An 18,154-nucleotide genomic window follows, 5' to 3' on the forward strand; every position below is an offset into this window, starting at 1 on the left:
TCGAGCACAACGGACACCTGCTAGGACCAAGATGGCGCTTTTCCTCCGAACCTCTAGGGATGGAGATTTCCATAACGTGAGTCACCCTGGGGAGAACATCTTTGCCAGTACCCAAGATGGCGATCCGCACAGCCTCAGGGCTGCCAGGTTTCAATATGGCTCCCGCCTCCCCGCGCCACTAGAAGGTTAATCTCGGAGACTAGGATGACTTCAGGCGGAAGTTGCGTAAACGAAAGTCGTCTCAAAGCGTATCTCCCCGCCCCTTGATACGCCCCCGTTTCCTACACTGCCAGCAGAGCCAAGATGGCGGCGGAGTTGGAGTACGAGTCAGTTCTGTGTGTGAAGCCCGACGTCAGCGTCTACCGTATTCCGCCCCGGGCCTCCAACCGCGGTTACAGGTAGTGACCCCCGGCCCTGCGGCGCACCCCACCCGCGGGGCATGGGCGTCCTCCTCTTGCAGCACGTCGCCCGCTGCTCCCGCTGCCACCTCTGGGTTGTCACCTCGCTCACTCGCTCGCCTCCCCATCTGGACTCGTCGTCGCCGTGCTTCCCCTCTGCCCCCACTCAGTCCTGCCCTCGCCCCGGTGTCCACCGGCTTAGGAGAATGGCCCCATCCTGCATCCTCCCACCGCTCCTCTCCCGGCCCTCATCCACTGCTCGTCATCCCCATCCAGCTTGGCCAGTTCAGTCGCCAGTCACCTTTCCGTCTGTCTTCCCAGCAGTCTGTCACCTGAATTAAGCTCACCCCATCCCCCGCTTTTTTTTTTTTTTTTTTCTTACACACGTTGCCAACTGCCCGTGCACATTTGTGGCAAGTAATGGTGGTGTTCATAGCCCTCTGGAGGATGATCTTATTTGTCAAATGTGCCCATGTCAGTTTTGCTGTCAAATGTCACTGTCCCTTCTGGTCTCCCCTTCAGCTCTCTCCATATTTCTCTCTCTCTCTATCTCTCCTTGCCAGCGGGCGAAAGTTATGATCGTAGGTGTTTCAATGGCTGTACATTCGGCTTCTTTTCATTATATTTTCTGGATAGTATTTTCTCTCTTCTTTCCCTCTTAATGTTTCCTGGAGCTTTCCCTTACAGAGTTGGCTCGGCATCTTCTCTGTCGGGCTGAGCAATCACCCTGTAATCCAGTGTCTTCGCGGGGGTCTGGATGTTGTAGGAAGTCATGAAGTCATGTGCTGGAAGATCTTAACACCCAACGCACAGGCTTGCATGTTAGAGCTCTGGCAACTTAAGGAGCTGTATGACTTTGGGACAAATTGTTGAAACTCTGCAAACGTCAGGTTTTTATAAACTAGAAAAAAAAAAAAGGATGACAAAGCCTTTTGTACCTCACAGGAGTCTTTGGAAGGGTAAATGAAGTCATGATAAGCATGAAAGGAACAGTAAAGCAGTATATCGGCATGCTATGTGCATATACACGTACATGTTTTGGACAGAGTGAGTGAGAGAACCAGAGCATTATTCTGGCTTATGTGTGCTAGGGATTGAAACTGGCTTTTGCTAAGGTCTGTGCTCCACCACTGAGCCACCTTCCTGGCACAAAATATTGTTCATGTTCTCTGACCAAAATTGTCATCGTGCTTTTTTCCCTCTTGGCATGTGTTATATTGCCTTGGCTGAAGAGTTAACTTCTCCCCATGTGCCTTATTTTGCTTCCTTAGCAAGCAATATTTTTGTGCCTGTTGGCTTGTGTATTAGCCCTGCTGTGGGTTGTAACTTTTGGTAGAGATTGTTCTGATTTCAAGCTTTTATTCAGACTCCAAGTGGACAGGATGGGAACCCACTTTTTTTTTTTTTTTTTTTTTTTGCCTCCAGGCTTGTCACTGGGGCTTGGTGCCAGCACTAGGAATCCACTGCTCCTGGAGGCTACTTTTCCCATTTTGTTGCCCTTGTTGTGATTGTTATCTTTATTGTTGTTATAGCTGTTGTTGTTTAGAGAGAAATCAAGACAGGAGGGGAAGACGGGGGAGAGAAAGATAGACACCTTCAGACCTGCTTCACCACTTGTGAAGCCACTCCCCTGCAGGTGGGGAGCCGGGGGGCTCGAACTGGGATTCTTAGCTGGTCCTTGGCACTTTGCACCAGGTGTGCTTAACCCACTGCGCTACTGCCCACTCCCCTCATTTTTTATGATAGTTACAATTTATTATGCTTGAAACTCATAAGAGACCTCACCTCCATGACACCATCGCTGGCCCTTCCATTTTGGCTTAGGTTGTAATCTCTGTGTGCTTCCTCACTGCCCCATGCTTGTTACCTTCACAGTGTATTCTAACTGATTGTTTGACTTCCTGTTTTTCTAGACTAGATGATGAGCTCCTTTTAACTTTATGCTCCCAAGGTTTAGCTTAGTGTCTGGTACTCTATAAATGTTGACTGGAGGAAGAAATGAGAACTGGTAAGAGAGCTCACCTGGTCTACCATGTGTGCCACCTAGGTTTGAACCTGTCTCCTATTGCACTGGGGGATACTTTGCTGCTATGATGTCTTACTTTCTCTGTCTCTGTTTGAAAAAGTTGTCTTGGAGTGATAAGTGACAACCAAAAAAAAGGAAAGAAATTAATTAATGGGTACACTTAAGCATGTAAGTTAGCAGTGATTGGACTGGTACAATAAAGTATACAGCTTGTGACTTCTAACTTTGGAACTTGACTCTCTAAAAGAAATACAGTTCTTTTTCTTCTATGCTAAGTCTCAAAAGATCTCGCTAATCCATCTACTTTCTTTACCTTATCTTCTTAACCTTGCTTCTCTGTAAGTTAACTACACTGAGCTGTCAACTTCTTAATTTTTCTTAATTATCATTATACCTGTATATTTTCTGTGCTGATGATTAGCATTTCTTGTCCTCTAATTGGTATTTTGTTATCAACCACTTTTAGCATAGCAAATGAAGAAAGAGCTAAGTTTGAATTTCAATTCTCATTTATTTGCTGATAAATAAATCACTTATTTTGCTGATAAATAAATCACCTTTGATAAATCACTTAACTCTTGAACTCATTTTCTCACCCATGAAAATGAAGTAATGGTACTTGCTTAGAGGGACAGCATAGTGGTAGCACATAGATTATGCATGCTTGAGGCCTCAGGTTCCATCCCCAGCACCACCAATAGCTGGAGCTGAGCTCAGCTCTGGGCAGCAAAACAAAACAAAGCAAACACCTTACCTTTTAAGATCTCCCCAATTTTCACAAGAATGGGCATAATTCCTGGCACATAATCAATGCTTGATAAATATCACTTTCTGCTTGTTTGTCTGCTTAATCTTTCTTTTTTACTAGGATCCACTTTATTTTATGAGCATGATTTACCCCCTAGTCTGTTATTAAAGGAGGAACAAGATTTTTTAGGTAATAAGAGAAATCCTTTCTCTGATTGACTAGTAAGATCAAAGAAAATGAATGATTTTGATTCAACTAGTATGGATTGTTGCTTTCTAGACTTTCACTGACTACATTTGTGGAAGGAGAATTTAGGTTGACGAGAAACATACTGTTTAGAAAGTAGTATTCTAACCGATAAAAGCATTTCATCTGTTTATCATTATCCTCCTCAGTTAAGTCAATATTAAATAGTACTAATGTAATAAAAAGGTTGAACTTTGAAGTTAGGCATTATTGCTTACTGTGTTATTGTCCTTTCTTTCATTTTAGAGAGACAGACATGATAGGCTTTTTATGCCTATATTCCATATGGCTGCTGTAAGGATTTCTCGCTGAGGTAAAAGAAAATCGGTGAGATCAGTTTAGATTATTGTCAGAAAAACAAGAGTTCCTCAGGCCACATTTTGGGAGTGGGAGTGGAACTAAGCTTCTGGACTTAATTGCTATGAATACTTATTCACTTATTGAATATTTGTTAAACATTGGCTACTAGACACACAAGATAAACAAGATACGGAACCTGTCCAAAGGCTTGTTCCTAGTATTTTCAGTGACCATTCATACTGTCTAGTTCTTAAAGGTATGATAGGATAACGACTGATTAAAAATAGAGTTATTTAAAAACAGGGAACCTTGAGCACTTGCGGCTGGGATCAGATTCAGGCACTGGAGGCCTTCTGAGTTCAGGGCATGAAGAGAGAAAGGCAGGATAGGGACTCGCTTTAAAAATTCTATTCACAACCTTTTGCTAGTTTTAATTTTTTCCTTCTTACCCACCTTTTGCTCCTCTCCTGTTAAACTCATTCTGATATGTCTTTGTTTTGTTTTTTTAATGAAATATATTATTTATTCATGAATAACGATAGGCAGAGAGAGAGAGAAAGAACCAGATATCACTCTAGTATGTGAGCTGCTAGGGATTGAACTCATGACCTCACGCTTGAGAGTCCACTACTTTATCCAGTGCACCACCTCTTGGACCACTGTCTTAGCTTTCTAACCTGCAAGTTATTAGTCATCAATTTCTAAGGTAGGAATTATTAATAAAATTTTACTTTTATCTCCCTTCTCTCTTGGAGAGGCAAATACCACAAATTTTGCTTTTTTTTTTTTTTTTGTTTGTTTAGATTGGTCATATTTAAATAGTGTCTTAGTTTTCATTCAAATTCCTTTAAAACACAGACTATAAATATTTGTGTCTTACTGTTTCAGTGGACATTTGTATTTCTAGCCTATATGTCTTTCCTGAACTCCAGATTCACGTATTCAAACAGATATTCTTTAAACTTGTATTATTATTTTAATATTTTTAGTTTTATTATTGCCACCAGGGTTATCACAGGGACTCAGTGCCTGCATGATGAATCTACTGTTCCTGGTGGTCTTTTTTTTTTCTTCTTCTTTTTATTTGATAAGACAGAGAAATTGAGAGGGGAATGGGAGACAGAGAGGGAGAGAGATATTCCCTACCCTGCTTCATCTGCTTCATGGCCATGAGTCTTTCCTCCTGCAGATGGGTAGCAGGATTTTGAACACAGGTCCTTACACATGGTAACGTGTATTCTACCTGGTGAGCCACTTTCTCACCCCTGTATCACTTCTTGTAAGTTTATCAGACACCACAAACTCAGCATAACCAAGTCTAGATTCCTGATCTTTCTTTCCAGACTGGTTTACCTTTAATCTCCATCATTTCTTTTATGGGCAATTCCTTTGCTCCCACTTACAATGACTGTCATTTCTCTTCTACCTCATTAGAAAAACCTGCTGCCTTTACCTCATATATATCCAGATGATTTCCAAAACCCTATTCTAGTCACTTGTGCTATTATTTCTTTTTTTAATTACCATTATGACTTGTCTAGACTACTCCAATAGTCTGTACAGAGCTCATAATCTTACATCTCCTACACACAGCAGATTTAGCAATCTTTTTAAAATAAAAGGGAGATAATGTCAACCTTCTGACTAAAGCCTTGTTTCTTTTTTATTTTTTTCCCCTCTCTGTACAGAATAAAAAAGTCAGAAGTTCTTACAGTGCTCTCCAAGGCCCCATATGACCTGGCCTTCTCTTACCCTCCTACTTCCTCTTGCTTTATTCTAATCCTAATGGCTTCCTTGCTCGAGGGAAAAACACCTCTGTCAGCTTTTGCCTAGCACCTTTGTAAGACCTGCTCCCTGTGTCTGGAATGCTTCCCCAGATACCTGCTTGAGTATAGATTCCATTTACATTTTTATGCTCACAGTTCATTTCGTTCCTGCTTTGACCACTGTCTTCAGTGTTGTAAATGGTCACTTTCCCACCACCCTCTCCATCTCCCTTTTCTGCCTCTGCATTTCCTTTTTTTGCCTTAGCATTTACCAATGTCTCAGGTACTACTCATTTAACTAATTAGCATGTTTCCTTCTTACTCTGTGTCTTAGAATGAGAATCCCATGGAAGAAGAAGTCTTTGTTTTGTTACTGTCATATCCCGGGAAGAAGAAGTCTTTGTTTTGTTACTGTCATATCCCGGGAACCTAGGACAGTGCCATTGACTTCATCTGTACTTTGTAAATATTGGTTGGCTTGAGTTAAAGATGATATGCCTAGGGATTTGTGATGACTCTGTTACACAGCAATTAGTATGAATATTATAGAAATAGTTGTCACTATGAAATAAAAATTTAAATTGCTTTAAGCTGTGCCTTTGCTTCTTTTATCACAAGGCCATTTTCTGCTCCTGGATTTTTTTTTTTTTTTTTTTCAGATAGGAAAAGAGAGGGAGAGGGACAGACTGAGAGAGAGAGACCGAGAACCTAAGACCACTGTGACACTGAGACTTTCTCTCAGTGTCACAGTACTCCCATGTAGTGTCCCAGAGGCTCAGATCAGTGTCACACACTTGGCACAGTAGGCTCCCTCCCAGGTGAGCTACTGCCGCTTAGTAGACTGCAAAACCCTCAGGCATCACCATTGTCTGGTATTGGCTTTGGGTTGTATGTAACATGAGGTGTCTCTTATAGAGGAGGATCATGATTTATTTAAAAAAAATAAAAAATCACATTTATTGATGTATTTTAATTAGAATGTGATAGAGAACCAGAGTATCATTCTAGCATATGCGGTATCAGGGATTGAACTCAGGAATTCATGCATGCAAGTCCTTAGAATTACCAGTGACCCACTCTCCTGGCTGTCATGAGTTATTCTTACTATTTCACAGGTAGAAAGAATAAACCACTTAGGGTGGGGACCTAGGAATTACTATGGCAAATGACTCTGCATAGGCTTCTTGTATACTAAAGGCATGGACTTGAGGCCTGGCGCTTCCCATTTTCCTATCCTAGGGCATCTGACTGGAAATTAGACCAGCCTGACTGGACTGGTCGTCTCCGAATCACTTCAAAAGGGAAGATTGCTTATATCAAACTCGAGGATAAAGTTTCAGGTAATCTGTGCTGGTGGCCCTCTCATATATTAAGACAATTGGTTTGGTGCTTTTATAAAATAAAAAGCTGGGGACTTGAAAGAACTACTTGTTTATTGGAGTTTTGGGTTTTTACATCTGTTGCTCAACCAATTTTTCTTTTCTTTTTAATCTGTCAGGGGAGCTCTTTGCACAGGCACCAGTAGAGCAATATCCTGGCATTGCTGTGGAGACGGTGACAGATTCCAGCCGCTACTTTGTAATCCGGATCCAGGATGGTACTGGTAAGGGATGTGGAACTGAGATGAGGAAAATAGTTAAAGCACTTCTGGGAAAGTGTGTGCCCACTACATTTACCTTACTTTAGGATCTTATACTTTTCCTTCCCTTTTTCTTAACGTTAACTATTCATGTTCAAGGTTTATGTGCCATTGATAATAGATACAACCATAAAGACATGTGTTAAATAGTAGGTGGATGGGAGTCATGTAGTAGTGCAGTGGGTTAAGAGCAGGTGGCACACAGTGCAAGGACCGGTGCAAGGATCCCTGTTAGAGCCCTTGGCTCCCTACCTGCAGGGGAGTCGCTTCACGAGTAGTGAAGCAGGTCTGCAGGTGTCTGTCTTTCTCTCTGTCTTCCCCTCCTCTCTCCATTTCTCTCTGTCCTGTCCAACAACAATGTTGTCATCATCAACAACAATAATAACTATAACAATAAAAAAACAAGGGCAACAAAAGGGAAAATAAATAAATATTAAAAAAAAGTAAGTGAATATGAAGTTATTTTATTTTTTTTACCAAAGCTCTGGTTTATGGTGGTGTGGGAGATTGAACCTGGGACCTTGGAGCCTCAGGCATGAAACTTTTTGCATAACCATTATGCTGTTTATCCCCCACACCCTTAGGTAGATATAAATCAAAATGTTTGTCTAACAAATGAATATGTGAATACAGCTGGCTATTACTATGTTTTTAGTGGGGCTTCTCTTTCTCCGCTTCCTACTTTTTTTTTTTTTTAACATTTAATATCTGTTTCATACAACATTGTGTAGGAGCCAGGTGGTGGTGTACCTGGTTAAGCACTTGCCTTATAGTGCATAAAGACCCAGGTTTAAGGCTCTGGTCCCCTTCTGCAGTTGGGGGCGGGGGAGCTTCACTAGTGGTGAAGGAGGCCTGCAGGTGTGTCTTTGTCTCACCCTTTTCAATTTCTCTGTAGGAGAGGGAGTGTGTTTGTTGGGTGGGAGGCAGGGAAGAGAATGTAAAGCAGCACCACTCCATACTGGCAGCGCTGGGGATCACACCCGAAACCCAACTGCAGGTGTTTTTTTTCCTCTCCGATTTGTTTTACCAGAGCACTGCTTAGCTGTGGGTGGTGGTGAACCTGGAGGCCTGGGAGGACATGAAAGTCTTTTGACTAATCAAAGTGGTGCTGTTTAAACCCTGTATATCTAGGTCAGTACCAACTGCGTTTTCTCTATCAGAGGTTGATAAATCAGAGATTAGAGCACTTCTGTAAAGAGATAGCTAGTAAATGTTTTAGGTTTTGTGAGCCAGATGCTCTCTATTGCAACTACTGCTGGTGTAGGGTGGAAGCCAAAAGATACAGTAATGTGTAAACCAGTCAATATGGCTACGTTCAGCAAAACTGTTTATAAAAGTCAGCTCTGGCGCTGGCAAAATAGCTCATGTAGACAGTGTGCTGCTTTGCTGTGTGCAAGACCCAGGTTTGAGCCCGGCACCTCCCACATTGAAGGAAACTTAAGTGTTGTGTTCTCTATCTAAGAAATCATCAGTTATCATCATCATCATCATCATCATCATCATAATCTCTGCAGCATTTGACTATATGTGGTTTGCAGACCCTGGTCTGGGGAAAAATGTTTCACATTCACAGACAATTGACCTGACAGGGTGACTGTTAGATTCTCATCGAGTGTGCTTCCTAAGGGACACTGCTATTCTGAGTGTTCATGTCTTTTCCACAGGACGCAGTGCTTTCATTGGTATTGGCTTCACAGATCGGGGTGATGCCTTCGACTTTAATGTGTCTTTGCAAGATCATTTCAAGTGAGTGGAGCTTACCTTTATTTACTAGGAAAAGTGGCTTTGGGAATACTGCTTCTTGTTGAGTGGGCACTATCTCCTTTACCTTCTTGTTTCCTTACTCAGCAGATGAGTTCATTATGAATACTACTCTTCCCAGTCACTTTGTCATATTATATTACATTATATTATATTATACTCCTATTAAACCAAGAACATTTTAAATTTATAAATAATAGATTAAGTGGTAATTTTTATTTACACTGAAGATACTGAAGGCTCTTTATTCCTTCCCCTACTCCCACCCCCACCTAAGAGTTTCTTCTTTATTTTAACTGAAGTACTTTTCTGCACTGGTTTATGTTGGTGCTGGGATTGAACCTGGGGCATCCAGAGCCTCGGCCATGAACATCTTTTTGCCTAACCACTATGCTGTCTTCCCAGCTCTTGCCCAGAATGTTTGAGATCCCTTGAACAGTGTTTTGAGATGACTTTTGTTTATGCTTCTGGGACATTTCCCTTGCTTTGAGGTATCTGAAGAAAGCGCAGAGTCAAAGGGCTATATACTGAATAATATACAGGGAGTTATGTGTCAGTTTTGTGGCTTCATGTGGCTGACATGTCTAGTGCTTCTGGCTTTTTCAGCCCAAATGATGTTGGCACAGCTGTGGTAGACAACAACTTGCACCCTGCCAGCTCCCCACCCCAGGGGCAGGCTTGTCACCACTCTTCTGCCTCAGAAGTCCGCAACTGTAGAAGGTCACTCAGCACATGGGTACAACCTGGAAGGAAGGAGAAATTAATACCTCCTTAGGGGCAACTTTTAGCCATGGGGGATTGGGATTGATGGTTAAATGTCCTCAGTAGAACATTTGATACTCTTTCCATGTGTTTCCTCAGTACCCCCATATCTTATTTATTTATTTATTTATTTATTTTCCTTTTCTCTCATTCTCAACTCTTTGTCCTTCACTCTGCTTTTTTGGAATTCTATTTTATATAACTTTAAAAAAAAATAAATATTAAGAGACAGCATTGCTCCACCTTTTTATGTGGTGCTGGGGACCGAACCCAAGACATGCACCCTCCCTGAGTCACCTCTCTAGTCCTATGCTTTCATTAATTACAATAGCCATACCCAAATTTGTGTGGTAGACTCTTCCTTTCAAAGAATCCTGAATTAAGATAACTTACTCTTTAAAGAAAAAAATACACACACACACATTAAATTTATTGGATAGAGACAGAGAAATTGAGAGGGTGGGGGGACACAGAAAGAGAGACCCCTGCAGCACTGCTCATTACTTGTGAACCTTCCCCCCTGCAGGTGGGGATTGGAAACTTGAACCACTTGGGTCCTTGAACATGATAACATAGAATTCAACCAGATGGGCCACTGCCCTAGCTTAGATAACTTACTTTTTTCCTAAAGGTGGGTTAAGCAAGAATCCGAGATCTCCAAAGAATCTCAGGAAATGGATTCTCGTCCCAAGTTAGATCTGGGCTTCAAGGAAGGACAGACCATCAAGTTGAGTATTGGGGTGAGTATTCATTCTGCTTCCCTTCATCTTGCTTTCACAAGTCTGCGAATTTCTTTTTCTTTCTCTTATTCTCCCTCTTTTTTTTTTCTCTCTTTTTTCTTTCTTTTGTAGAACATTACAACCAAGAAAGGAGGTGCTTCCAAGCCCAAGACTGCAGGGGGTGGGGGCCTAAGTTTACTTCCACCCCCACCAGGAGGCAGAGTCACTATTCCCCCACCAACTTCCTCAGTTGCCATTAGCAATCATGTCACCCCACCACCCATTCCAAAATCTAACCATGGCGGGAGTAATGCAGGTAAATATCTCTGGTACTTTCTTCAAACTTGGAGACGTGTCATGCTTTCATTGGGTAACACCTGTTGTGCAAGGAAAGTGTTGATGTCCTTACTGTTAAATGACACTTAGTAATGACATGTTATACTTTCATTGGGTAACATCTGTTGTGCAAGGAGAGTGTTGATGTCCTTACTGTTAAATGGCACTTATTATCAACAAGGAGATTCTGGTAGCCTCTAGCAATGATTTTCTAGTAAACCTCTGATGATGGTATCTGTTAAGTTCTTTGGGGAAAAAAAAAAGGGCGGGTATTAAGAAAGCCCATTGTTCCTTTCATCTTACCTTCAGTTGATGCTAGTAGACATGAGAGTCAGCTGAGTTAACGATGGCTGTGCTACTTGATATCTGAATATACTTGGTAACATGAAGTCTCAATATCCTACTGTGCAAATGGAAGTAGAAACCCCCCTAGGGGTGCGAAGGTTAAATGGTTTGAGGGCACCTAACCCAATACTTGGATGGAACATGGTAATCACTAACTGTAATTTCTTAATTCCTTCCATTTTTTTTTCACAAGGTCAATTGGGAGGAAATAAGATTAATATCTAGGTTTGTGAATATGTATATTTTTCCTTCCATACTACCTGGTTGAAAAAAAGAATAGATATAATTATTTGTTTAAAGAATGAGAACATTAGAAGTTGAAAAGGGGGGAAGGGATAGATAACCTAGTGCTTATGCAAAGAGACTCATGCCTGAGTCTCCAAAGTTCCAGGTTCAATCCCTTGCACCACCATAAGCCAGAGCTGAGTAGTGCTCTGGTAAAAAAAAAAAAAAAAAGAAGTTAGAAAGGGATTTTCCTAAGAAAGAAGTTGGTAAGGATTTTCCTAAGATTAGAAACCCAGATATTAGAATCTTGGAGTTTTATTAGTTTTTATTTTTCAAGATACATTTATTTTTTTAGAGATCAAGACTGAGAGGAGGAACAAAGCTAGTGTATGCAGTACCATGGCTTGAACTTGTGACCTTGTATATGCTCTACCATTGTGCCACTAACTGGCCACAGAATCTGGGGTTCTTAGCTTCATATTTTGGATAATGCACATTGCTGGTAAAATCATTGTTAAGAGTAAATCAACTTCATCCTGGGAACTTTTGAGGTATGGTGATTATAGTCTTAATTTTAGTGTCACCAGAAGGCATCTGAGATTGTTGTGGGGTAAGTGTCAGAGACCACCTGAGACCAGTTCAGTCAAATTTGGGAGTCTTTATTAAGCCAGCTGGTGACTACATTCACAGCTAAAAGCACTGCTCAGAGTGCAGTCCCGAGTTCAATGTGGCACAACCATTTATAGGGATAGGTGCAGGAAGCAAGCTAGGTTATAGAAGCCCAGCATGTGGTGGTTAAGACGGTCTGTCGCTGTAGTCAGGACAACCCGTTATGGAAACAGTCAATAATCAACAATTAATAATGTCAGAAGACTAAGATCTACTTGTTGGCAAGTAAAGCGGTTGCACAGGTTCAGGTTCAGGTCAAGATGGAATCAGTTATGCTAAGGAAGTGGGGACCCTGTCACAGGATTTATTTTTAAAAATTTATTTTTTTAAAAATTTTGAACTAATTATAGATTTACTGCAATGTAAAAGAAAAAAAATACAGAGAAATTTCATGTAGCCTCTATCCAGTTTCCACTAATTGAACATGTTGCAAAATTACAGCCTAATTTCACAGTCATGGAATTGACATTGATGCACCTACTGGTTTAAGTTTTCACCAGTTTTTTGTGCTCTTATGTGTATGTGTGCTTCTACAAGCAGTGGCTTTGTTCTGTATATTGTTTTGTTTTGTACCAGAGCACTGCTCAGCTCTGTTTTATTAGTGGTGCTGGTGCTAGAGATCGAACCTAGGACCTTTGGTGCCTCAGGCCTGCAAGTTTTTTTGCATAAGCATTATGTTATCTCCTCAGCCCCTGTGGGGAGACTTTAACATCCAAGTGTGAGCCTCCTGAAACCAGTACACCCTCAGCCAGTCTGTACAGGGTTTTTACAGTGTATTCAGTTTCATGCAGTTTTATTGTCTGTTGGAGGTTAAGGAGGCAGAGTAGGTCCATCACCAAAAGGATCTCCCTGTAGCCATACTTCCTCCCTCCTGGCTGGGGTGGGGGCATCTTCCATCCCTAGCCCTCACTAATCTGGTCTCTATCTCTATAAATCTGTTTCTTCTGGAATGTTCTATATGTAGGATTACATAGTTTGTAACCTTTTGGCATTTAACTCTTTGTACTTAGCTTGAATTTCTTTGATATTGATTCAAGTTCCTGTGTTATTACTGAGTAGTAATTCATGTGTTTAACACATGGAAAGACAGTTGAGTTATTTCTAGTTTGGGGTTATTGAAAATAAAGTTGCTGTTGGGGCTGGGAAATAACTCACCTGAGTTGCTGAGTTCTGGCATCACATGGGCTGTAGCTCTGTTCTTGTGATATTTTCTGACCCCCCTTTCTCCCCCATTTGAAATAAAAAGAATGAAAAGTTAGTCCTGGGAGTGGTGAATTTATGCATTCATGTAGCCCCTGCACCATCAAAAACTTTTAAATAAAAATATAAATAATGATACATATGGGGGGGGTAGACAGTAGCACAATGGGTTAAGTACACATGGTGCTAAGCTCAAGGACTGGCGTAAGCATCCAGTTTTGAGTCCCTGGCTCCCCACCTGCAGGGAGGGTCGCTTCACAGGCAGTGAAGCAGGTCTGCAGATGTCTACCTTTCTCTCCTCCTCTGTCTATCTGTCTCTTCCCCTCCTCTCTCAATTTCTCTCTGTCCTATCTAACAACAGCAATGGCAACAATAACAACAACAAGGGTAACAAAATGGGAAAAATGACCTCCAGAAGCAGTGGATTCATAGCGCATGCACCGAGCAGCCAGCCCCAGCAATAACCCTGGAGGCAACAAAAACCACATATAAATATTATATAATAAAAATAAAGCTGTAGTAAACACTGTATTTCCCATCTTCTTCTCTTACCCAATTTTCAGATATCCTCTTAGATTTGGATTCTCCTGCTCCTGCCACGACACCAGTACCTGCTCCGGTTTCTGCAGCCAGTGACTTGTGGGGGGACTTTAGCACTGCATCCAGGTATGAGCCTCCCAGCGTGCTCTCCACCAGGCTGTATTGGTGTTATGTGCATTCACGGGAAATCTGTGCTTTGGGAAAGCAGGACATTCATTTGCAGATCAGATAGAATCTGGCTAGAATTCTAGGAAGGAAGCGTAGAAGTGCTGGGATGGATAAGAAAATTGGGGGTGGAGGGGTGTGGGGCTGGGTGGTGGTTCACATGGGAGAGAGCACATGTTATCAGGCTCAAGGACCTGGGCTTAAGCCCCTTGCCCCCATCTGTTGGGGGTAAACTTCATGAGCAGTAGGGTAGTGCCGTAGGTATCTCTCCTCTTTGCTTTTCACTTTCTCACCCTCTATTTAAAAAAATGAAAGAAAAATAAAAAAATAAAAGGTTGCTGGGAACCGTGTGCCCCCTCCCCCCAGCAACAATTCTGGTGGCAAAAAAAAAGACAATGTTGTAGGATGAAGTGGGATATTTCAGGCCATGAGAGGAAGAATTACTGTGAAGCATAGCTTCAGAAATTCTGGGTGGTAATTTCTTAAAACAATTAAATAGGAGTTGACCAGCCATCCTAATTTTATGCCTTTGACTTTCTCCCCATTCTTCTGTTTCACAGCTCTGTTCCAAATCAGGCACCACAGCCATCCAACTGGGTCCAGTTCTGAGTAGCATCAGTGGGATGTTAAGGACAGATCTGAAGAATGAAAAATGACCTTGAGGGCACCAATCTGTGAGGGAAGTTAGGCATCCCTTCCCTCCCCAGAACCAAAATTACCGGGCAGTCTTTTTCATGGCTTCTCCTTTTGTTCAGGCTGGTTTATGTCACTCCCCTATGTTGTTACCTGCTGCACAGCCGAGACGATAATCTCTCATCTCCGGTTCACAAGAAGACAGGGGAATCGGGCATCTTACCAGACGAGTGGCTGACTGCAGGGTTTAAAAGGCCAGGGACTCTTTGAAGGGGACATGACCCCCAAGAGCTACATAATTTTTCTCCAGTCTTAAATTCTTCACCTTATTTCAGTATCATCTCATGACCCTGTGTGCCTCAGTGTGAAGCCCTGCTTAGCCATTTCAGGGGGAAACAAAAACCTTGAAACTTCCTTTTCCACTAACCCAACACTAAAAATGGACACACTGACCTCATTGTTTAAGAATCCAGAATGCTGAGAGGGGTAGGGATGGAGAAAGCTGTCCTGGGCCTCCACTGTGTGTCTGCCTTGAGGCTCATGCTATCCAGTGACCAGCCAGTGCTGGTGCAGTGCCGTCGCCCTCTTGTGCGTTAACATGTCTCTTGCTATACGAGGGCTGTTTTGGTGGCACCTCCACTGTCCTTTCATTGGTCAGACAGTTCGACATCTTTGGTCAGGAGGTGTCTCTTGGAAGAAGGAGGTTCAAGGGGCTGCATTTTCTAAGTTATGTTCTAGAGCAGTGTTTACTTACCTGCAGCTCCACTAATTCCCTTTGAAGCACGGTGTTACTTTGTAAGTTGGCCCATCATTTGACCTAAAGCTGAAAGGCTTAGTGTTTTCAACCTGATCTGGAGAGCAGAGAGGTTGAAAGTACTTAATTCTTGTTCATACCCACATTGCCTTGCCGCCTGGGTATCTGGCTCTTTTCCACAATCATCTACTTATTTATTTCTTAGTACATGGAGTGCTTTGATAGGAAGCTGCAACTACACGTATTGCCGTTTATGAAGGGAGCTGGAGAGTTACAACTTCTGCTGTATTTGGTTTTGCTCACGTGAAGGCTTTGATACCCATCACCTAGGTAAAGCAAAGTTGCTCTCCTAATACTAACTGTTTGTTCTCTTTGCCCCACCATTCATTCCTTCTACAATGCTGTGAAAAATTCCCTTTCTTGGATGAATGGGTACTAGCTGTTTAGTTTGTTCATAACAATTTTGAGGATGAAATGGGAGGGCACTGTTTCTTCCCTTTGCACCTCTGCAGTGTGCATGCTCTGCCTGAAGGGAGGTCTTAAAATAATCTTTTTTAAGCAGAGCACTGCTCAGCTCTGGTTTATGGTGGTACCAAGGATTGAACCTGGGACCTTGGAGTCTCAGGCATAAGAGTTTTGTGTAAACTGCCGTGCTATCTCCTTGGCGCCCCAAAGGGAGTTCTTATATTTAGTTTCAAGATAAATTCTTTCTCCTGGATTTCCTTCTTGATATTTTTTGTTGTTTTGTTTCGTTTTGTTTTTAATCATTGGGTCCATTTTGTTTTTTCATTGCCTCCCCTTCCGGGCAGCTCTATTCTTACAGAGCCATGGTTGGACATTTTAAAATTCCAATAGAAAACACTAAAAGGAAAGTCTATAGAATCACTAGTGACTAACTACTGGGAACCTATTTTCTCACTCTTCTTCCATATCGTGTTCTTTGTATTCTTGAGATGATAATATATTATGTATTTGAATTGCTGAAAAATTGAAAATGGAGTTTAAGATATGTATATAGAGCATATGCTGTATTGGTGCAATAATGGTAATTAAAAATTATGGAAAAAGGCAATGTCTCTTCGCTGCTTCTTTCATTAATGCTTTGTGCTCTCCAGTACACATTGAAATTACCATCACTGTTATGATGAGAACCTTTCTCTCTTCTTGCTCCCCCCATTCTGATGTCAACATGCCTCTAGCTTTCTTAGTTCCTGTTGAGTGCTCATACTGCCACTAAAATAATTTTCTTCTTTTCTCCCTTTCTCTCTCTTTCTCCTTCCTCTCCCCTTCCTCTTTCTTTCTCTCTCCTCTTATCCCAGGAAAGGTTTTATGAGAAAAACCATATCAATAGGGAAAATGTGTTCCCAAAACAGACTGTGAGTTCTATGGAAATAAAGCATTAGCAAAAATAAACTAAATAAAAATACTTTATTGCTAAAAAAAAAAAAAGCATTAACAGCACATTTAAGAAAATGTACAAAAAGGGGCAAGCTTCACAATATCCTGGAAAGGAGGAGTTGTCCCCATGGCAGAGGGAGTGGGTGCCCACCCATAAACCTGAAGTATTGAATGAAATGTACTGAGTACAGTCACATCCAGCTGGGTAAGGGGCAAGGACACACCTCTCTTCTGAGCTTCTCATATATTGTGTCTTTGTTGGTCTGCCTGACCTCCGAGGTGCCCTGATGATACTGGAAGTACTGGCTGTGGCTTTGGCCACAGCCAAAGTACTTGGCTGCACCAAGGTGAGGCCTGGCCTGGGGGACCTAGTGAGGGGTTGTGAGCTCCCTGAGTTCTGTGCTTGTGTAGCTATGGTCCCCTGGCCCAGGGGCTGGCACACTGCACTGGGTCTACCATAGTCTCAGTTGCATCTGGAGGAGGACTTGGTGGGAGGGTGGGACAGGGGGACGTCAGACCACAAAGGCACCCCCTGCCCCCAGAATGTACCTCTGCAGAGTGGGGTTCTTCAGACTCACAGGTCCCAGGGGCTACCACCATGTCTTCATAGAGGATTAGAGCCCAGTGCTGGACATCATGGATGGAACCATTTAAAAAAAAAAAAATTTTTATTTTGAGTTTTTCTTAAAGAAAATATTTATTTAGGATAGAGACAGAAATTGAGAGGGAAGGGAAGGGGGAGAGAGAGAGAGAGAGAGAGACCTGTAGCATTGTTTTCACTGTAGGTGGGGACAGGGGTCTTGAACCCAGTCCCTGTTCATTGTAACGAGTGCACTCAACAAAGTGTGACACCACCCAGCCCCAGAGTTTTTTTTTTTTTTTTTTTAATTAATTTTAAAGCTCTGCTTATGTCCTACTTTCTCCTTTTGAAGTGCCATTTCATCTCCAACTCTGTTTTTCCTGTTACTCACAGTGTACTCCAAACTAGGGTATTAGTCATTTTTCAGATGTCATGAGCCACAGTGATGTTTGCTAAAATTCCCTTTGTCTAGACTCTCCTCTCTTCCCAAGATGCTTGTTGAATTCCTTCCAGTCCTGTAAAGCTGGTGCAAATATTCCTGCATGAAATGTGAGCCTCCCCCACTCCCCATCTGAAAGATGATTTCCCTTGTTTTGTTGGAGTTGCTGTTGGAATTCTCTTAACTTACTACTGTATAAGCCCTTTTGAATATAACGGCCATGTCACCATAGTACTGCTTATGTACATTTACTGTCAGTGAAGAGAAACCAAACAAGCTAAAAATCAGTAAGTTGTGGTTTTTCTTCCCCCTTTCTATTTAAGGAGCTTGTTCTAACCACATAAATGTATTCCTTACGTATTTTGTCATAGCTGTAAATCTCATTTAGTCCAGAGTGAATATTGAGGGTCAGACAGAGAATGAAGACAATTTTACTTTGCTTCACAGATGCTAAGACTTGGGGGGGGGGGACAATATTGTATAGCACAATTGCTGCTGAATATGG

The 18,154-nt window shown here is 42.0% G+C and overlaps 1 protein-coding gene and 1 non-coding gene across 2 annotated transcripts; one reads left to right on the forward strand and one right to left on the reverse strand.

The window, feature by feature from the left end:
* The first annotated feature begins 243 nt into the window (after positions 1-243).
* NECAP1 (NECAP endocytosis associated 1) lies at positions 244-16,304 on the forward strand. The gene is made up of 8 exons (XM_007537532.3): positions 244-398; positions 6,724-6,824; positions 6,983-7,087; positions 8,788-8,869; positions 10,278-10,386; positions 10,498-10,681; positions 13,704-13,806; positions 14,406-16,304. The coding sequence occupies exons 1-8, from the start codon at positions 304-306 to the stop codon at positions 14,452-14,454; spliced, it is 828 nt and encodes a 275-aa protein (XP_007537594.1). The 5' UTR covers positions 244-303; the 3' UTR covers positions 14,455-16,304.
* An 889-nt stretch (positions 16,305-17,193) lies between these two features.
* On the reverse strand, positions 17,194-17,277 carry LOC132538539 (small nucleolar RNA SNORD88). The gene has a single exon (XR_009549888.1). It is a non-coding gene; the product is annotated as a small nucleolar RNA SNORD88 (small nucleolar RNA).
* Positions 17,278-18,154: the final 877 nt, after the last annotated feature.

Source organism: Erinaceus europaeus, chromosome 4, assembly GCF_950295315.1.
Source record: "Erinaceus europaeus chromosome 4, mEriEur2.1, whole genome shotgun sequence".
Classification (NCBI taxonomy): domain Eukaryota; kingdom Metazoa; phylum Chordata; class Mammalia; order Eulipotyphla; family Erinaceidae; genus Erinaceus; species Erinaceus europaeus.

What these genes read in the sequence shown, in the direction of transcription:
- NECAP1 (XM_007537532.3), top strand. Translation starts at nt 304, where the DNA reads ATGGCGGCGGAGTTGGAGTACGAGTCAGTTCTGTGTGTGAAGCCCGAC. An exon ending in GCCTCCAACCGCGGTTACAG is followed by an intron (nt 399 to 6,723) that starts GTAGTGACCCCC and finishes TTCCTATCCTAG; the next exon opens with GGCATCTGACTGGAAATTAG. An exon ending in CCGGATCCAGGATGGTACTG is followed by an intron (nt 7,088 to 8,787) that starts GTAAGGGATGTG and finishes TCTTTTCCACAG; the next exon opens with GACGCAGTGCTTTCATTGGT.